Raw genomic sequence first — 13,956 nt, forward strand, 5'->3', positions numbered from 1 at the left:
AAACACTCAGCAGGTCAGGCAGGAAAAGATAAACAGTTAACATTTCAGATTTTAAAACTATCATTAGAGCTGGTAAAGTGAGAAAACAAGTTGAGGTTGCAGAGACGATGTGGGAGGGATGGTTGGAACAAAGGTATTATCTTCTGCAGGGTGAGGCAAGGATTGCTGAGGTGATCTTGCTGTTTGTGGAGCAATCTAGTTGAAAGTTAATAAGGGCAGATTGAGAGAAAACAAAGAAAGTGATATGTTACAGATGTGAATAACAGGCCAGAGATGAAGTGGAAAACTTAATCCAAAAGGAGAAATGTAGAAACAAAAACTATAGATGCTGAATTACACAAAAGGACACAAAGTGTTAGAGTAACTCAGCGAGTCAGGCAATATCTCTGGAAAAAATGGATAGGTGATGTTTTGGGTTGGGGTCCTTCTTCAGATTGATTTGGGGGGTTGGAAGAAAGTTGGGAGAGAGGAGAGGCAGGACAAAGCATGGCAGGTCATAGGTGGACACAGACCTAGGGTTTTGTTTTGATAGGCAGATGGTTGGAACAAAGGCAAATGATTACAGCAGGTGTAAGATAGACTGAAATATTGCAAATTGTTATGCTAGAGGAAAGAATGGAGGAGGAGAGAAAAGGGTGTGAGTTCAGGTGGGACACAGGAGAGGGAGGGGGAGAAGGGGTGGGGTGTGGGGGGGGATAAAGGGGAGGGCGAATGGTTGTTGGAGGTTACCTAAAATTAGAGAAATCAGTCTTCAAAAGGAGAATGCTGGAATACCCAGTGGATTGAGCACTGTCTCTGGAAAGTAAGAAACTTAGTTAATATTACAGAAGGATACATATACAGCAGAACCAACAATTTTCAATACAAGCAGATAAAGCAAGTTATAGGAAATTATTGTATTTGATATTAAGTCCTGAAGACTGCAAAGTGACAAGACAGAAATTATGTCCTCACTGCTCCTCATTAGCGTTTCACAACTGTCCATGTAGTTTTTTCGATGTTCTCACTCGCTAACCGCTCCCATTCACTTTGAACATGCACTCTCTCCAGCAAGGCCTGCTGGATTTCCTGGTTGCTAAGCATTTTAGATCTCTTCCCCATTCCCATACCGAACTCTCTCCCCTTGGCCTCCTCGTTGTCAGAGTGAGGCCACATGTTTTATTAGAGGAACAGCACCTCATATTCTGCTTGGTTGGTTTATAACCCAATGGTATGAATATTTAATTCCCCAATCTTAAATAAAACTTCCATACCCCCTCTATTTCGTGTTTCCCTGCATCACCATGATGCGCTCCCATTTCTCCCACTATTCTGTCCCAATCACCTAACTCTTTTCCCCTCTCTCATGTCTCTCATTTCCTTTTTATTTATCTTCTTTCCCCTCCCTCCTGTCGCCTTCTCTCTGGCTTTATATTTCACACCTCTTCACTCCCTATCTGACAACCTTTTGTCTTTTCCTCACTAGCTTTTGTCATTTAATCCACTTAACTACCAATTAACCCCCTCTCACTCGTACCACCTATCCCATCCCAAGCTTTGTCCCCCCCCCCCCCCTGAATACAATCCGTCTTTCCAATCTCTCCACAGATACTGCCTGAACCACTGAGTTCCTCCAGCACTTTGTGTTCCACACTTTATTCCTATTGTTATCCCAATTTTATGCTATCAGAGATAGCCCTCCTCCCCATCCTGCTAGCAGCTAAATAAGTTTATTTTATCTCCCTTTTGGTTTTGCTGAAGGGCCTGAAATGTTTACGCTGCTTCTTCCCATAGATGCTGCCTGTTCAGCTGGATATTTTCTCCATTTTCTGTTTTTGTTAACTCTCGTTTCTTTTCCCATATGTGCTGCCTGAGTGTTTCTATTATTTTACATAATGTTCCATTTCACCTAGAGGTTGTTTAAGGAATATTTAAAAAAAAACCCTTGCTAGTAAAATATTTACTTCTGTTTCTTTTAAAATAATCATAATTACATCACTGAAGAATATTTTTTTTATCTTTCTAATCTAGACATATCTTTGGGAAATGACCAGTGGAGTAGATGAAATTCCACATGGGATTGTAAATAAAGAACATATCATATTTGGTAACATGCAGGAAATCTGTGAATTCCATAATAAGTGAGTATGTTTAATGTATAGTACAGCAGTACTTTTGCAAGTTCCATGAACAAATTAACTTGTAATTAAGGTGTAAATCACCCTCATTCTTTCAGGGAAAATGGGGATAGAGGTGTTTATATTCCTGTGTTGTCTTTGCAATAATACTAAATTCACATTTTGGAAATTGTTGGAAGAAGTCTCTCTGGCAGGGTCTTCTGCCTCATACAGTTCATCCATTGTCCTAATGGGTGGACATGATTATCCCAATGAGAAAAAATATATAACAGTTGGCTAAGTCACAACTTCAGACAGAAAGTATTAAAAAATATCCCGAGTTGATATTGAAATTCCTGGGTAGTTGATAGCGTAAGTCACAGAATCACAACAAGGTTACAGCATGGAAGAGGCCATTCAGCCAGGTGCATCTGCATCAGCTCTGAGAACAATGCAGCTAACCTCACTCCCATGGACTGGCATTTATTTTTCCTTCCTCATGGAATTTTTGTACTGAACAAATTATTATCAATTCAAATTAAATGTACAAATTCTTATAGTATCTTTAACATAGAAAAGGTCCAAGAAACTTAATTCACTGAGCCAAATAACTATTAAGGAGACTATTAAAATCTAAGTTGAGCTTTAAGGATGATCTTAAAGGAGAGGTAACAAGGTAGAGACATTAGGGGAAGGAATTTTTAACCCCATGTCCTTAGCAGCAAAAGGCACCACTGTCAACCATTAGTAATCAATGGTGAGGAAAGCAAAGTGCCAGAAGTGGGGAAGTGCTGACATCTAGTGAATATAACATAAAAGTGGAGCGGTGCGGGTGTGTTTTGATAACATCAAAATTTTAAAGACAATTGTGAGAACTTGGAAATTAAGGTGTTCATTTGCTGACCAACATAGGCTGCCAGTTAAGCCAAGGATGATGGGTTCAAAGGGTTTGGCGCAAGTTAAGATGGATGTTTGAGTTGACTGGATTTGATAGACCAACATTGGAACTTTATTGGAATGATGAAGTCAAGCAGAAGGCTTCAGGAGCAGAGGAGAATGGAAGTGCAAATAGCACACAAATGTGGTGTTACATTTCTTGATCTGGTAGTTTCGAGGTTTTGACTATTCTAGTTCAGTTTCAGGCAAATGCAAGAAGATGGTTGGTTAGTAGGTAACAAATTGAATTTGAAACAGGCACCAAACGTCTTCAAATTAAGGGTTGTGATTTGATTTTTAAAACTTTAATATTGCTTCACTTCACAACCATCCCTCCCCCCGCTAACCTTTCCAAGCCATTTGTAAAATAACAGCACAGTTTCCCCGCCATATTGACCCGAATGTTGTTTGAAATCCTACAATGGAAATAGCATTTTTAAATTGTTTTATGTACTTAAAAATATCTCCACAGTTTATTTCTGAAGGAGCTGGAAAAGTATGAGCAGTTGCCAGAAGATGTGGGTCATTGTTTCGTAACCTGGGTAAGTTGATTCTCACTTTCAGAAAATTAATTTCATCAGATAATTGTAAAAGCTTTGGCAAAAGAATGAACTTTTTGTGATGTGTATCTTTTTATTTAAGATATTTACTTACACAAGTAAAAATAACATATATATCAACACCAAAAGCAAATTTTGAATGTTAGAATATTTTAAAGGTATTGGATTTTCATCAAGCCATACCAACGTGGCAATTGGAAATTGGTTTGCCTGTAACTCAATAAACAGAGTCACGTATGTAACATATTATCTGTAATTGGTAAAGGTTATATTTACCTTGGTGCAGCTTGAAGGCTTAATTAGTTTAGTTTAATGTATTGTTACGTATCGAGGTACAGGGAAAAGCTTTTTTGTTGCATGCTATCCAGTCAGTGGAAAGACTATATATGAAAGCTCTCTACAGTGTATAGATATAGGATAAAGGGAATAATGTTTAGTGAGCATAGTTATAATAAGAAATCCTGCTTTTGGAGTTGAGGTTTAAAAGAGTGGAGCAATTGTGATGAATGATTGCAGATCCATTGCTGGGACCAGCATGCAGAGTTTTGCCTGGCTTCAGCGTCATCTTGGATGCATCTCAATTGGTAAAAATAGTTAACAAAGAGGTTGTACACTGTTGGCCTCTATCCTGTCAACTAGCAAACAAAGAATTGGACAGTGACTTTTGATTAATACACATGGGTATCACATCAAGTCAGAATTGTGCTTGGCTGTGGTTGCAGGATCAAGCTGTTACCATGGTGACACAAAAGACTGCAGATACTGGAACAATCTGCTGGAGGAATTCGACAGATTAGGCAGCATAGGTGGATGGAAAGGAATTGCCAATGTTTCGGTTGAACCCCTGCATCAGGACTAATCCCAAAACGTCGACCATTCCTTTCCATCTACAGACGGTGCTCATCCTATTGATGTTCTCCAGCTACTTGGATGTTGTTACCATGACATTACATTATCTCAAACACTATCACTGTGGCTTCATCATTTCTGGTTCCCTGCCCTCCCAAGCCTCCAACCTCATCGTTCCCCAGCCCCGCAGGCCCGATTTTACCTTCTCCCCAAAATCCACAAACCTGACTGTCCTAGCAGACGCATTGTTTCTGCTTGTTCGTGTCCTACCAAACTTATTTCCACATACCTCGACTCCATCCTATCCCCCCCTGGTTAAATCCCTCCCTACCTATGTCCACTCCCTCATCTTCACCATGGATGTCCAGTCACTCTACACCTCCATCCCCCCACCAGGAGGGTCTTAAAGCCCTCCGTTTATTCCTCGACTGCAGAACCAACCAATCCCCATCTACCGATACTCTCCTCCGCCAAGCGGAGCTGGTCCTTACCCTCAGCAACTTTTCATTGACTACTCCCATTTCCTCCAAATCCAAGGTGTAGCTATGGGCACGCGCATGGGCCCCAGCTATGCCTGCCTCTTTGTAGGGTACGTCGAACAATCCTTGTTCGAGGCGTACCATGGGCCTATCCCCGAACTCTACCTCTGCTACATCGACGACTGCATTAGTGCTACCTCCTGCACCCATACACAACCCACTGACTTGATCCATTTCACCACTAACGTCCATCCGGCACTCAAATTCACCTGGACCATTTCCGACATTTCCCTACCATTTCTAGACCTCACTATCTCCATCGCAGGCGACAGACTTCTGACCGACATCTACTATAAATCCACTGAATCTCATGGCTATCTGGACTACACTTCTTCCCACCCTGCTTCCTGTAAGGACTCTATCCCCTACTCCCAATTCCTCCGTCTACGCCGCATCTGCACCCAGGATGAGGTGTTCCAAACCAGGGCATTGGAGATGTCCTTATTCTTCAGGGAACGGGGGTTCCCCATTTCTACTATAGATGAGGCTCTCACCAGGGTCTCTTCTATACCCCGTAACATAGAAACATAGAAACATAGAAATTAGGTGCAGGAGTAGGCCATTCGGCCCTTCGAGCCTGCACCGCCATTCAATATGATCATGGCTGATCATTATGATCATGGCTGATCATAACTCTGCTCTCACTCCCAATCCCCCCCACTCGTAACAAGGGCAGAGTCCCCCTTGTCCTCACCTTCCACCCTACCAGCCATCACATACAACAGATAATCCTCCGACATTTTCGCCACCTCCAACAGGATCGCACTGCTGGCCACATTTCCAATCTCCTCCCGTGTCGGCTTTTCGCAGAGTTCGCTCCCTCCGTAACTCCCTGGTCAATTCTTCCCTTCCCACCCAAACCACCCCCTCCCCTGGTACTTTCCCTTGCAACCGCAGGAAATGCTACACTTGTCGCTTTACCTCCCCCGTTGACTTCATCCAAGGACCCAAGCAGTCTTTCCAGGTGCGGCAGAGATTCACCTGCACCTCCTCCAACCTCATCTTTTGCATCCGCTGCTCTAGGTGTCAGCTGCTCTACATCGGTGAGGCCAAGCGTAGGCTTGGCGATCGCTTCGCCCAACACCTCCGCTCAGTTTTTTTTAAAAATTTCAAAATATACTTTATTCAAGAAATAACTATATACAATACAAGATCCACACAAAACTCCATCCAACATTCTCGGAGGCTATACATACAGTTTTCCCAAATCATCATTTTACCCCACACCCTTGCCATTCAAAAGAAGGCGTGGAATCTCTTCCCTTCTTTTGAGGGGCGTTTCCACCACACCCTGCCCCCCAAGTTCAGCAGCGGAAGGAACCTGGACTGTGGTCCTCCCCCACCGAGCCTTGGCGTTGGCTGCACCAAGCTTCAGTGCGTCCCTCAGCACATACTCCAGCAGTCTGCAGCGGGCCAGTTGGCAATATTCCTCGACGGACATCTCGCTCTGCTGGGTGGTTAACAATACTCGGGCAGACCAAAGAGCGTCTTTCACCAAGTTGAAGACCTTCCAGCAGCACTCGATATCAGTCTCTGAATGCGTCCCTGGGAACAGTCCGTAAATCACAGAGTCCTCTGTGACGAAGCTGTTCGGAATAATCGTGACAGGGACCCCCTGGAGACCTCTCCAGACTCTCTTTGCAAATCCACACTCTGCGAAGAGGTGGGCAACCGTCTCCTCTCCATAGCAGCCGTCCCGAGGACAGTGTGCGCTGGTAGTGAGGTTCCGACGGTGCAGGAAGGATCTGACTGGGTGGGCTCCCCTCACCGCCAGCCAAGCCATGTCTTGGTGCTTGTTGGTGAGTTCTGGCGATGAGTCATTTTGCCAGACAAGCTGGGCAGTCTACGCTGGGAACCACACCACAGGATCCATGGAGTCATTTCCCTGCAGTGCTTGCAGGACGTTCCGTGCTGACCACTGCCCGATGGACTTGTGTTCAATGGTGTTGGTCGGAAAGAACCTTTCCAAAAACGACAGATGGTGCGGCAATGTCCAGCTACTAGCACATCGCCAGGCCCATCCTTCGCGACACCGGGGACAGGTAGAACCTCAGCAGGTAGTGACATTTGGTGCCCACGTGCCTTGGCTCTACACTCCGCCTGATGCAGCCACACACGAAGGTGGCCATCAAGGTGAGGGCGATGTTGGGCACGCTTTTACCCCCGTTGTCTGCTGACTTGTGCATTGTGGCCCGTCGTACCCGGTCCATCCTTGACCCCCAGATGATCTGGAAGATGGTCTGGGTGATCCCTGTGGCGTAGGAGGGAGGGACAGGCCATGCTTGCGCCATGTACAGCAGCCCCGAGAGCACCTCACACCCGATGACCAAATTTTTCCCCGTTATGGAGAGGGAGTGTTGCTTCCACAGCTCCAATTTCTTCCCCACCTTGGCTATCCGCTCCAGCCAATTCTTGTCACACGTCTCAGCCCCCCCGAACCAGATCCCCAGCACCTTCAAGAAGTCAGGCTTGATGGTGAAGAGGACGGAAGATCGGTCGGGCCAGTTGCCAAAAGCATGGCCTCGCTCTTCCTGTGGTTCACTCTGGCTCCCGTGGCCGACTCAAACTGGTCGCAGACGCCAATCAATCTGCGGACCGACCCTGTATCCGAGCAGAAGACGGCAACATCATCCATGTACAGGGAGGTTTTGACCTGAGTGCCCCCACTGCCTGGCAATGTCACTCCTCTTATGCCACCCCCAACCACCTCCTTGACCTCAGTGATGGCGAAGCTCCCCAGACTGGAAGCGCGACAGTCATTGCCCCCCGACCACATCGACAGTCCATGGGGCCACCATCGCGATCACCTCCGATAGCTGCGGAGTTTGGCAGCCCACACTCCTGCAAAAAAGTCAGGTCCGCCTTGATGATACCAGTTTCAGCTCCATTGTTCTTTAGAGTCACTGACCGTCATCTTGTGCCCTCATGCCCACCGCTTTGGCGAATTGCAGCCTTTCCGGGGCTCAGGTACTGGGTACCGGCATCCTCCAGGAGGTGGGTTTCCTCTGGCGTAACCGGAGTTGTCGTCGGGGGTACCCTCCATGTTCCACCCCCTTCTGGGCGCACTGCCCCCTCTGTCTCCTGTAGCTGGGGTTCGGTGGCTGATTCAGTGCTCCCGGTCTCCCGGAGCTGAGGCACATTGGCCACTGCACTTCTCCCGGAGCTGGGGCCCACTGGCCACTGCACTGCTCCCGGTCTCCCGGAGCTGGGGCCCATTGGCCACTGCACTGCTCCCAGTCTCCCGGAGCTGGGTCAATTGGCCACTGCACTGCTCCCGGTCTCCCGGAGCTGGGGCCCATTGGCCACTGCACTGCTCCCAGTCTCCCGGAGCTGGGCCGATTGGCCACTGCACTGCTCCCGGTCTCCCGGAGCTGGGCCGATTGGCCACTGCACTGCTCCCAGTCTCCCGGAGCTGGGCCGATTGGCCACTGCACTGCTCCCGGTCTCCCGGAGCTGGGCCGATTGGCCATTGCACTGCTCCCGGTCTCCCGGTCTCCCGGAGCTGGGTCGATTGGCCACTGCACTGCTCCCGGTCTCCCGGAGCTGGGCCGATTGGCCACTGCACTGCTCCCGGTCTCCCGGAGCTGGGTCGATTGGCCACTGCACTGCTCCCAGTCTCCCGGAGCTGGGGGACAATAGGCGTGGCCTTTCCCTTTTCAAATCAAATCAAATCAAATTTATTTATAAAGCACATTTAAAAACAACCCACGTTGACCGAAGTACTGTAACAGACCAGAGCAGGTAGCTAAAATCACAACCCCCCAAATAAAAACAGACATACACAGGAATGCACACAGCACACAGGTACAAATAATTAGCTCAGAGACACAAAACAAAGATCAGCCACATCAGGGGGATTCAAAGGCTAGTGAATAATAATAAGTTTTGAGCCTGGACTTAAAAGAGGCGATTGAGGGGGCAGATCTGATAGGGAGGGGGATGCTGTTCCACAGTCTAGGGGCCGCAACAGCAAAGGCACGGTCACCCCTGAGCTTAAGTTTAGATCGCCGGACAGCCAGGAGCTCCAAGTCGGCCGACCTGAGGGACCTGGAGGTCGAGTAAGGGGAAAGGAGGTCTGTGATAAAGGGGGGAACAAGCCAGAATAGGGCTTTATAAACAAACAGGAGAACCTTAAAATCAACTGAACCATACTGGCAGCCAGTGGAGAGAGGCTAGAATGGGGATAATATGGTCCCTCTTCCGGGTACCTGTCAGGAGCCTGGCTGCGGCGTTCTGCGGTTTTCCTCACCTGTTTTCTTCCTCTGCCTCCGTCGTCGGGTCCTCGATGTTGCCTATTCCTCCGACGAGGAGAGGTTGTTGGCGTCTGTAAAGAGGAGTTGTAACACACGATGTCTTCACAACTGGTTTTATTACTAACATTTATATTGATACACATTCGTGCCCTAGCTGTCCGTGGTCTGTCACTGGAGCTAGAGAGAGAGCTGGAGGTGGGGAGGTTACAATTATACTGAAGATAATGGGGAGTGGTTAGTAGTGGTGAGGTCACTATGTTAAAGGAACATGCACTTATCTACATCCTTCCCCTTGGAAAACAAAGCATTACAATAATGACAGTGCGACCACGACTCATACGCTAGGAACAGACAAACGCGTACACCGGCAGGAAACAGTTAAAACAGCTAAGCAAATTCCCCGTAACGTACAGGCGGCTTGACCAACCGCCCGGACCGGGTACGCAGCCCGCCCTCCTCCGCAGGAACAGCAGGGACTGGAGCAGGAGCGGAGGCAGGTGAACGACCCGGAGAATGCGCAGGAGAGGGAGGATGAGGTGACCGGGGAGGGGAAACGGGGACAGCAGCGGGCAAGCGAGCGGGCAAGGCAGGCGAGGGCGGAAGAGCAACAGGAGACCGGGCACAAACATAGAAACATAGACATAGAAATTAGGTGCAAGAGTAGGCCATTCGGCCCTTCCAACTCAGTATCCCGTACCTGCCTTCTCTCCATACCCTCTGATCCCCTTAGCCACAAGGGCCACATCTAACTCCCTCTTAAATATAGCCAATGAACTGGCCTCGACTACCCTCTGTGGCAGAGAGTTCCAGAGATTCACCACTCTCTGTGTGAAAACATTTCTTCTCATCTCGGTTTTAAAGGATTTCCCCCTTATCCTTAAGCTGTGACCCCTTGTCCTGGACTTCCCCAACATCGGGAGCAATCTTCCTGCATCTAGCCTGTCCAACCCCTTAAGAATTTTGTAAGTTTCTATAAGATCCCCTCTCAATCTCCTAAATTCTAGAGAGTATAAACCAAGTCTATCCAGTCTTTCTTCATAAGACAGTCCTGACATCCCAGGAATCAGTCCGGTGAACCTTCTCTGTACTCCCTCTATGGCAATAATGTCCTTCCTCAGATTTGGAGACCAAAACTGTACGCAATACTCCAGGTGTGGTCTCACCAAGACCCTGTACAACTGCAGTAGAACCTCCCTGCTCCTATACTCAAATCCTTTTGCTATGAAAGCTAACATACCATTCGCTTTCTTCACTGCCTGCTGCACCTGCATGCCTACTTTCAATGACTGGTGTACCATGACACCCAGGTCTCGCTGCATCTCCCCTTTTCCTAATCGGCCACCATTTAGATAATAGTCTGCTTTCCTGTTTTTCAATTCAATTCAATTCAATTCAATTCAACTTTAATGTCATTGCACAAATACTGAGTATGGGTACAACGAAATGCAGTTTTGCGTCAGTCCGTAGTAGTGCAATATAGAAAAAAAAAAAAAAAAAAAGATACAGAATAATAAAAAAATACAGAATAATTAAACAATGGGGACGGAGGGACAGGAGGAATCTATCGGCGGGACTCCGAGTTCAGCAATGCGACGGTATTATTGTAGAAGCTGTTCCTCATCCTACTGGTACGAGACCTGAGGCTCCTGTACCGCCTCCCTGATGGGAGGAGGGCAAACAGTCCATGGTTGGGGTGGGAGGGGTCTTTAATGATCTTCCCAGCTCGTTTCAGACACCGTTTTCGGTGCCACCAAAATGGATAACCTCACATTTATCCACATTATACTGCATCAGCCAAACATTTGCCCACTCACCCAGCCTATCCAAGTCACCTTGCAGTCTCCTAGCATCCTCCTCACAGCTAACCATGCCCCCCAGCTTAGTGTCATCCACAAACTTGGAGATATTGCCTTCAATTCCCTCATCCAGATCATTAATATATATTGTAAATAGCTGGGGTCCCAGCACTGAGCCTTGCGGTACCCCACTAGTCACTGCCTGCCATTGTGAAAAGGACCCGTTTACTCCTACTCTTTGCTTCCTGTTTGCCAGCCAGTTCTCTATCCACATCAATACTGAACCCCCAATGCCGTGTGCTTTAAGTTTGTATACTATGCTTTAAGTTTGTATACTATGCTTTAAGTTTGTATACTATGCTTTAAGTTTGTATACTAGAAGGCAGAGCTGAGAAGGCAGAGTCCTGGGCATGCGAGGAGCGGTGGGCAGCGAGGAAGAAACCGGCGGGCATAAGGGGCTGCAGGAGGCGGAGCGGGCTCGTTGACCAGCAGCAAATGCTGGCGGGATCGGCGGTAGATGGTACCCTCGTAGCCAACGTGGTAAGACCGCGGAGAGCCGGCAGAGCTGACGACAACAGCCAGCCGGGAGTGCCCGGAGGGGGATTGCATCCGGACCACCTGGCCAGGGAATAGACGTGGAAGGGGACGGCAGGACTTGTCATGCGAGCGCTTCTGGATATCTTGCTTTTGGGCAATGCGCTCCTGGACAGCAGCAGGACTGAGGACCGCAAGCTTCAGGGACCGCTGGGATACTGGGATCGGAGGGCGCGTGGTGCGGGACATGAGCCGCTGAGCAGGCGAGCCCAAGGCAGGATCACGGGAAATATTGCGGAGGTTGAGGAGGGACAAGTAAAAATCCGACCGAGAAAGTCTACAATGCTCCAGCAGCTCCTTGGCACTGCGGACGGCACGCTCAGCAAGGCCGTTGCTCTGCGGGTACTCGGGGCTGCTGGTGTGGTGACGAAAGTTCCAGGTGGCAGCGAAAGCACGGAACTCCGCGCTCGAAAATTGGCTGCCGTTGTCAGACTGCAGACTCGCAGGAGAGCCAAAGGTTGCAAAGTGGCGGCGCAGCTTCCCAACGACAGCAGCAGATGTGAGGGAGGGCAGCTGATCCACCTCGAACCAGCTGGAGTAGGAGTCCACAAGGACCAGGAAATGCTTGCCACGCCACTCCAAGATGTCAGTGGCGACCGCCATCCACGGCAGGTCGGGGGCAGGCTGCTGCAGGAGCGGCTGGCGCTGCTGATGGGGAGAGAGGCTATTGCAGGTTGAGCAGGCGGAGACCCTCTCCCGGATGTCCTGTGCCATGCCGGGCCAATAGAACTGGCTCTGGGCCTGGGACAGAGTGGCCTCCGCCCCGGGGTGGCCGCTGTGGGCGGTTTGGAAGTAGTGGTCCCGCAGCGCAGCAGGCACCACAACCTTGTGGCCCTTCACCACCACTCCGTCGTGCAGCACAAGTTCATCCCGGACTAGGAAGTAGGGCGCGGCACCAGCTGGCAAGGATGAGCGACGGTCAGGCCAGCCACGACGGATGACGTCGGCAAGCTGCTGCAGGGCAGGATCTTTGGCAGTGTGCTGGACCAGGGACTGCATCTGCTGTGAAGGCACAATATTAACGTTTAACACCATCAGGTCAGACGATTCGTACGGGTGTCGGGCAGTGGACGCCAGCGGTGCGCGGGACAGTGTGTCGGCCACAAACATGTCCTTGCCCTTGCGGTACACGATTCGAAACGTGAAGCGCTGGAGCTGCAGCATCATTCGCTGCAAATGGGAAGAGGCAACGTGGATCGGTCTATTCAGGATAGTGACCTGCGGCTGGTGATCGGTTTCTACAGTGAAGGTTTTGCCCAGGATGTAATCTTTAATCTTCGAGCAGGCAAACACCACGGCGAGGAGCTCCTTCTCGATCTGAGCATAACGCTGCTCAGCGGGGGTCATGGTGCGAGAAGCGTAGGAGACAGGCAGCTGCAGGCCATCGTAGAGCTGCAGGCAGGCGGCACCAAGACCGAACTTCGAGGCGTCGCAGGTGAGGACGATGGGACGCTTCAAGTCGAAGAACTTGAGAGTGGGTGTGCGAACCAGTCTGGACTTCAGGACATCAGACCCTCAGCCGTGAAGACATGGCCTACGTACGTGACCTCCGGGACGCGGAAACGGCACTGCTTGGAGTTAAGTTTGAGGTTGATCTCACGAGCCCTGTCCAGGACTTGGCGGAGGTGGAGGTCGTGCTCAGCGACGTCCCTTCCGTACACCAGGATGTCGTCGACAATGATAGCACACGGCAGACCGGCAAACAGCTGCTCCATGGTGCGCTGGAAAACCTCGCTGGCAGAATTGATTCCGAATGGCATGCGAAGGAAACAGAACCTGCCGAAGGGTGTGCTGAAGGTGGTCAGGAAGGAGGAACGTTCATCCAGCGGAATCTGCCAGAAAGAACTCTTGGCATCGAGGACCGAGAAGACAGTGGCCGGGCCAACCTGTGCAGCGACATCCTCCACCGTTCGCATGGGGTAGTGCGGGCGCTTGATGGCAAGGTTCAGGTCCTTGGGGTTTATACAGATTCGAATCTCACTCTTGTCTTTCTTTGCAGCGACAACCATGGTGGAGACCCACCGGTGGGATCACTCACCTCCTTGAGGATGCCCACGGCCACCATGTGGCGCAGAGTCGACTCCACCTTGTCCTTCATGGCAAAGGAGACACGGTTAGGTGGGCGGATCACCGGATCGACACCCGGGTCCACAGCGATCTTGTAATTGCAGGGCAGCTTGCCCAGCTCGTCATCAAAACGATCAGGGTACTCACTCATGGGGTCCAGGGGGGTCTGCACCAGGTGGATACCGCGGTGGAAGGAAACCAAACCGAGTTCCTGGCACGCACGGGCGCCCAACAGTGTGACATTCTCAGATTGCAGCAGGTGAAAA

At 49.5% G+C, this 13,956-nt stretch overlaps 1 protein-coding gene across 6 annotated transcripts in view; it reads left to right on the forward strand.

Moving 5' to 3' along the window:
* Positions 1-13,956, forward strand: part of trio (trio Rho guanine nucleotide exchange factor) — a 341,131-nt gene that overhangs the window by 208,341 nt on the left and 118,834 nt on the right. For all 6 annotated transcript variants that reach the window (XR_004416575.1, XM_033048380.1, XM_033048401.1 and 3 more), the window contains 2 exons: positions 2,011-2,120; positions 3,505-3,574. Coding sequence is in view for 5 of the 6 variants with exons in the window: in XM_033048380.1 (XP_032904271.1) it covers positions 2,011-2,120; positions 3,505-3,574 (180 nt within the window). In the remaining variant the exon portion in view is untranslated. The remainder of the gene's footprint in view (positions 1-2,010; positions 2,121-3,504; positions 3,575-13,956) is intronic.

This window comes from Amblyraja radiata, chromosome 2 (genome assembly GCF_010909765.2).
Source record: "Amblyraja radiata isolate CabotCenter1 chromosome 2, sAmbRad1.1.pri, whole genome shotgun sequence".
NCBI classification, from domain to species: domain Eukaryota; kingdom Metazoa; phylum Chordata; class Chondrichthyes; order Rajiformes; family Rajidae; genus Amblyraja; species Amblyraja radiata.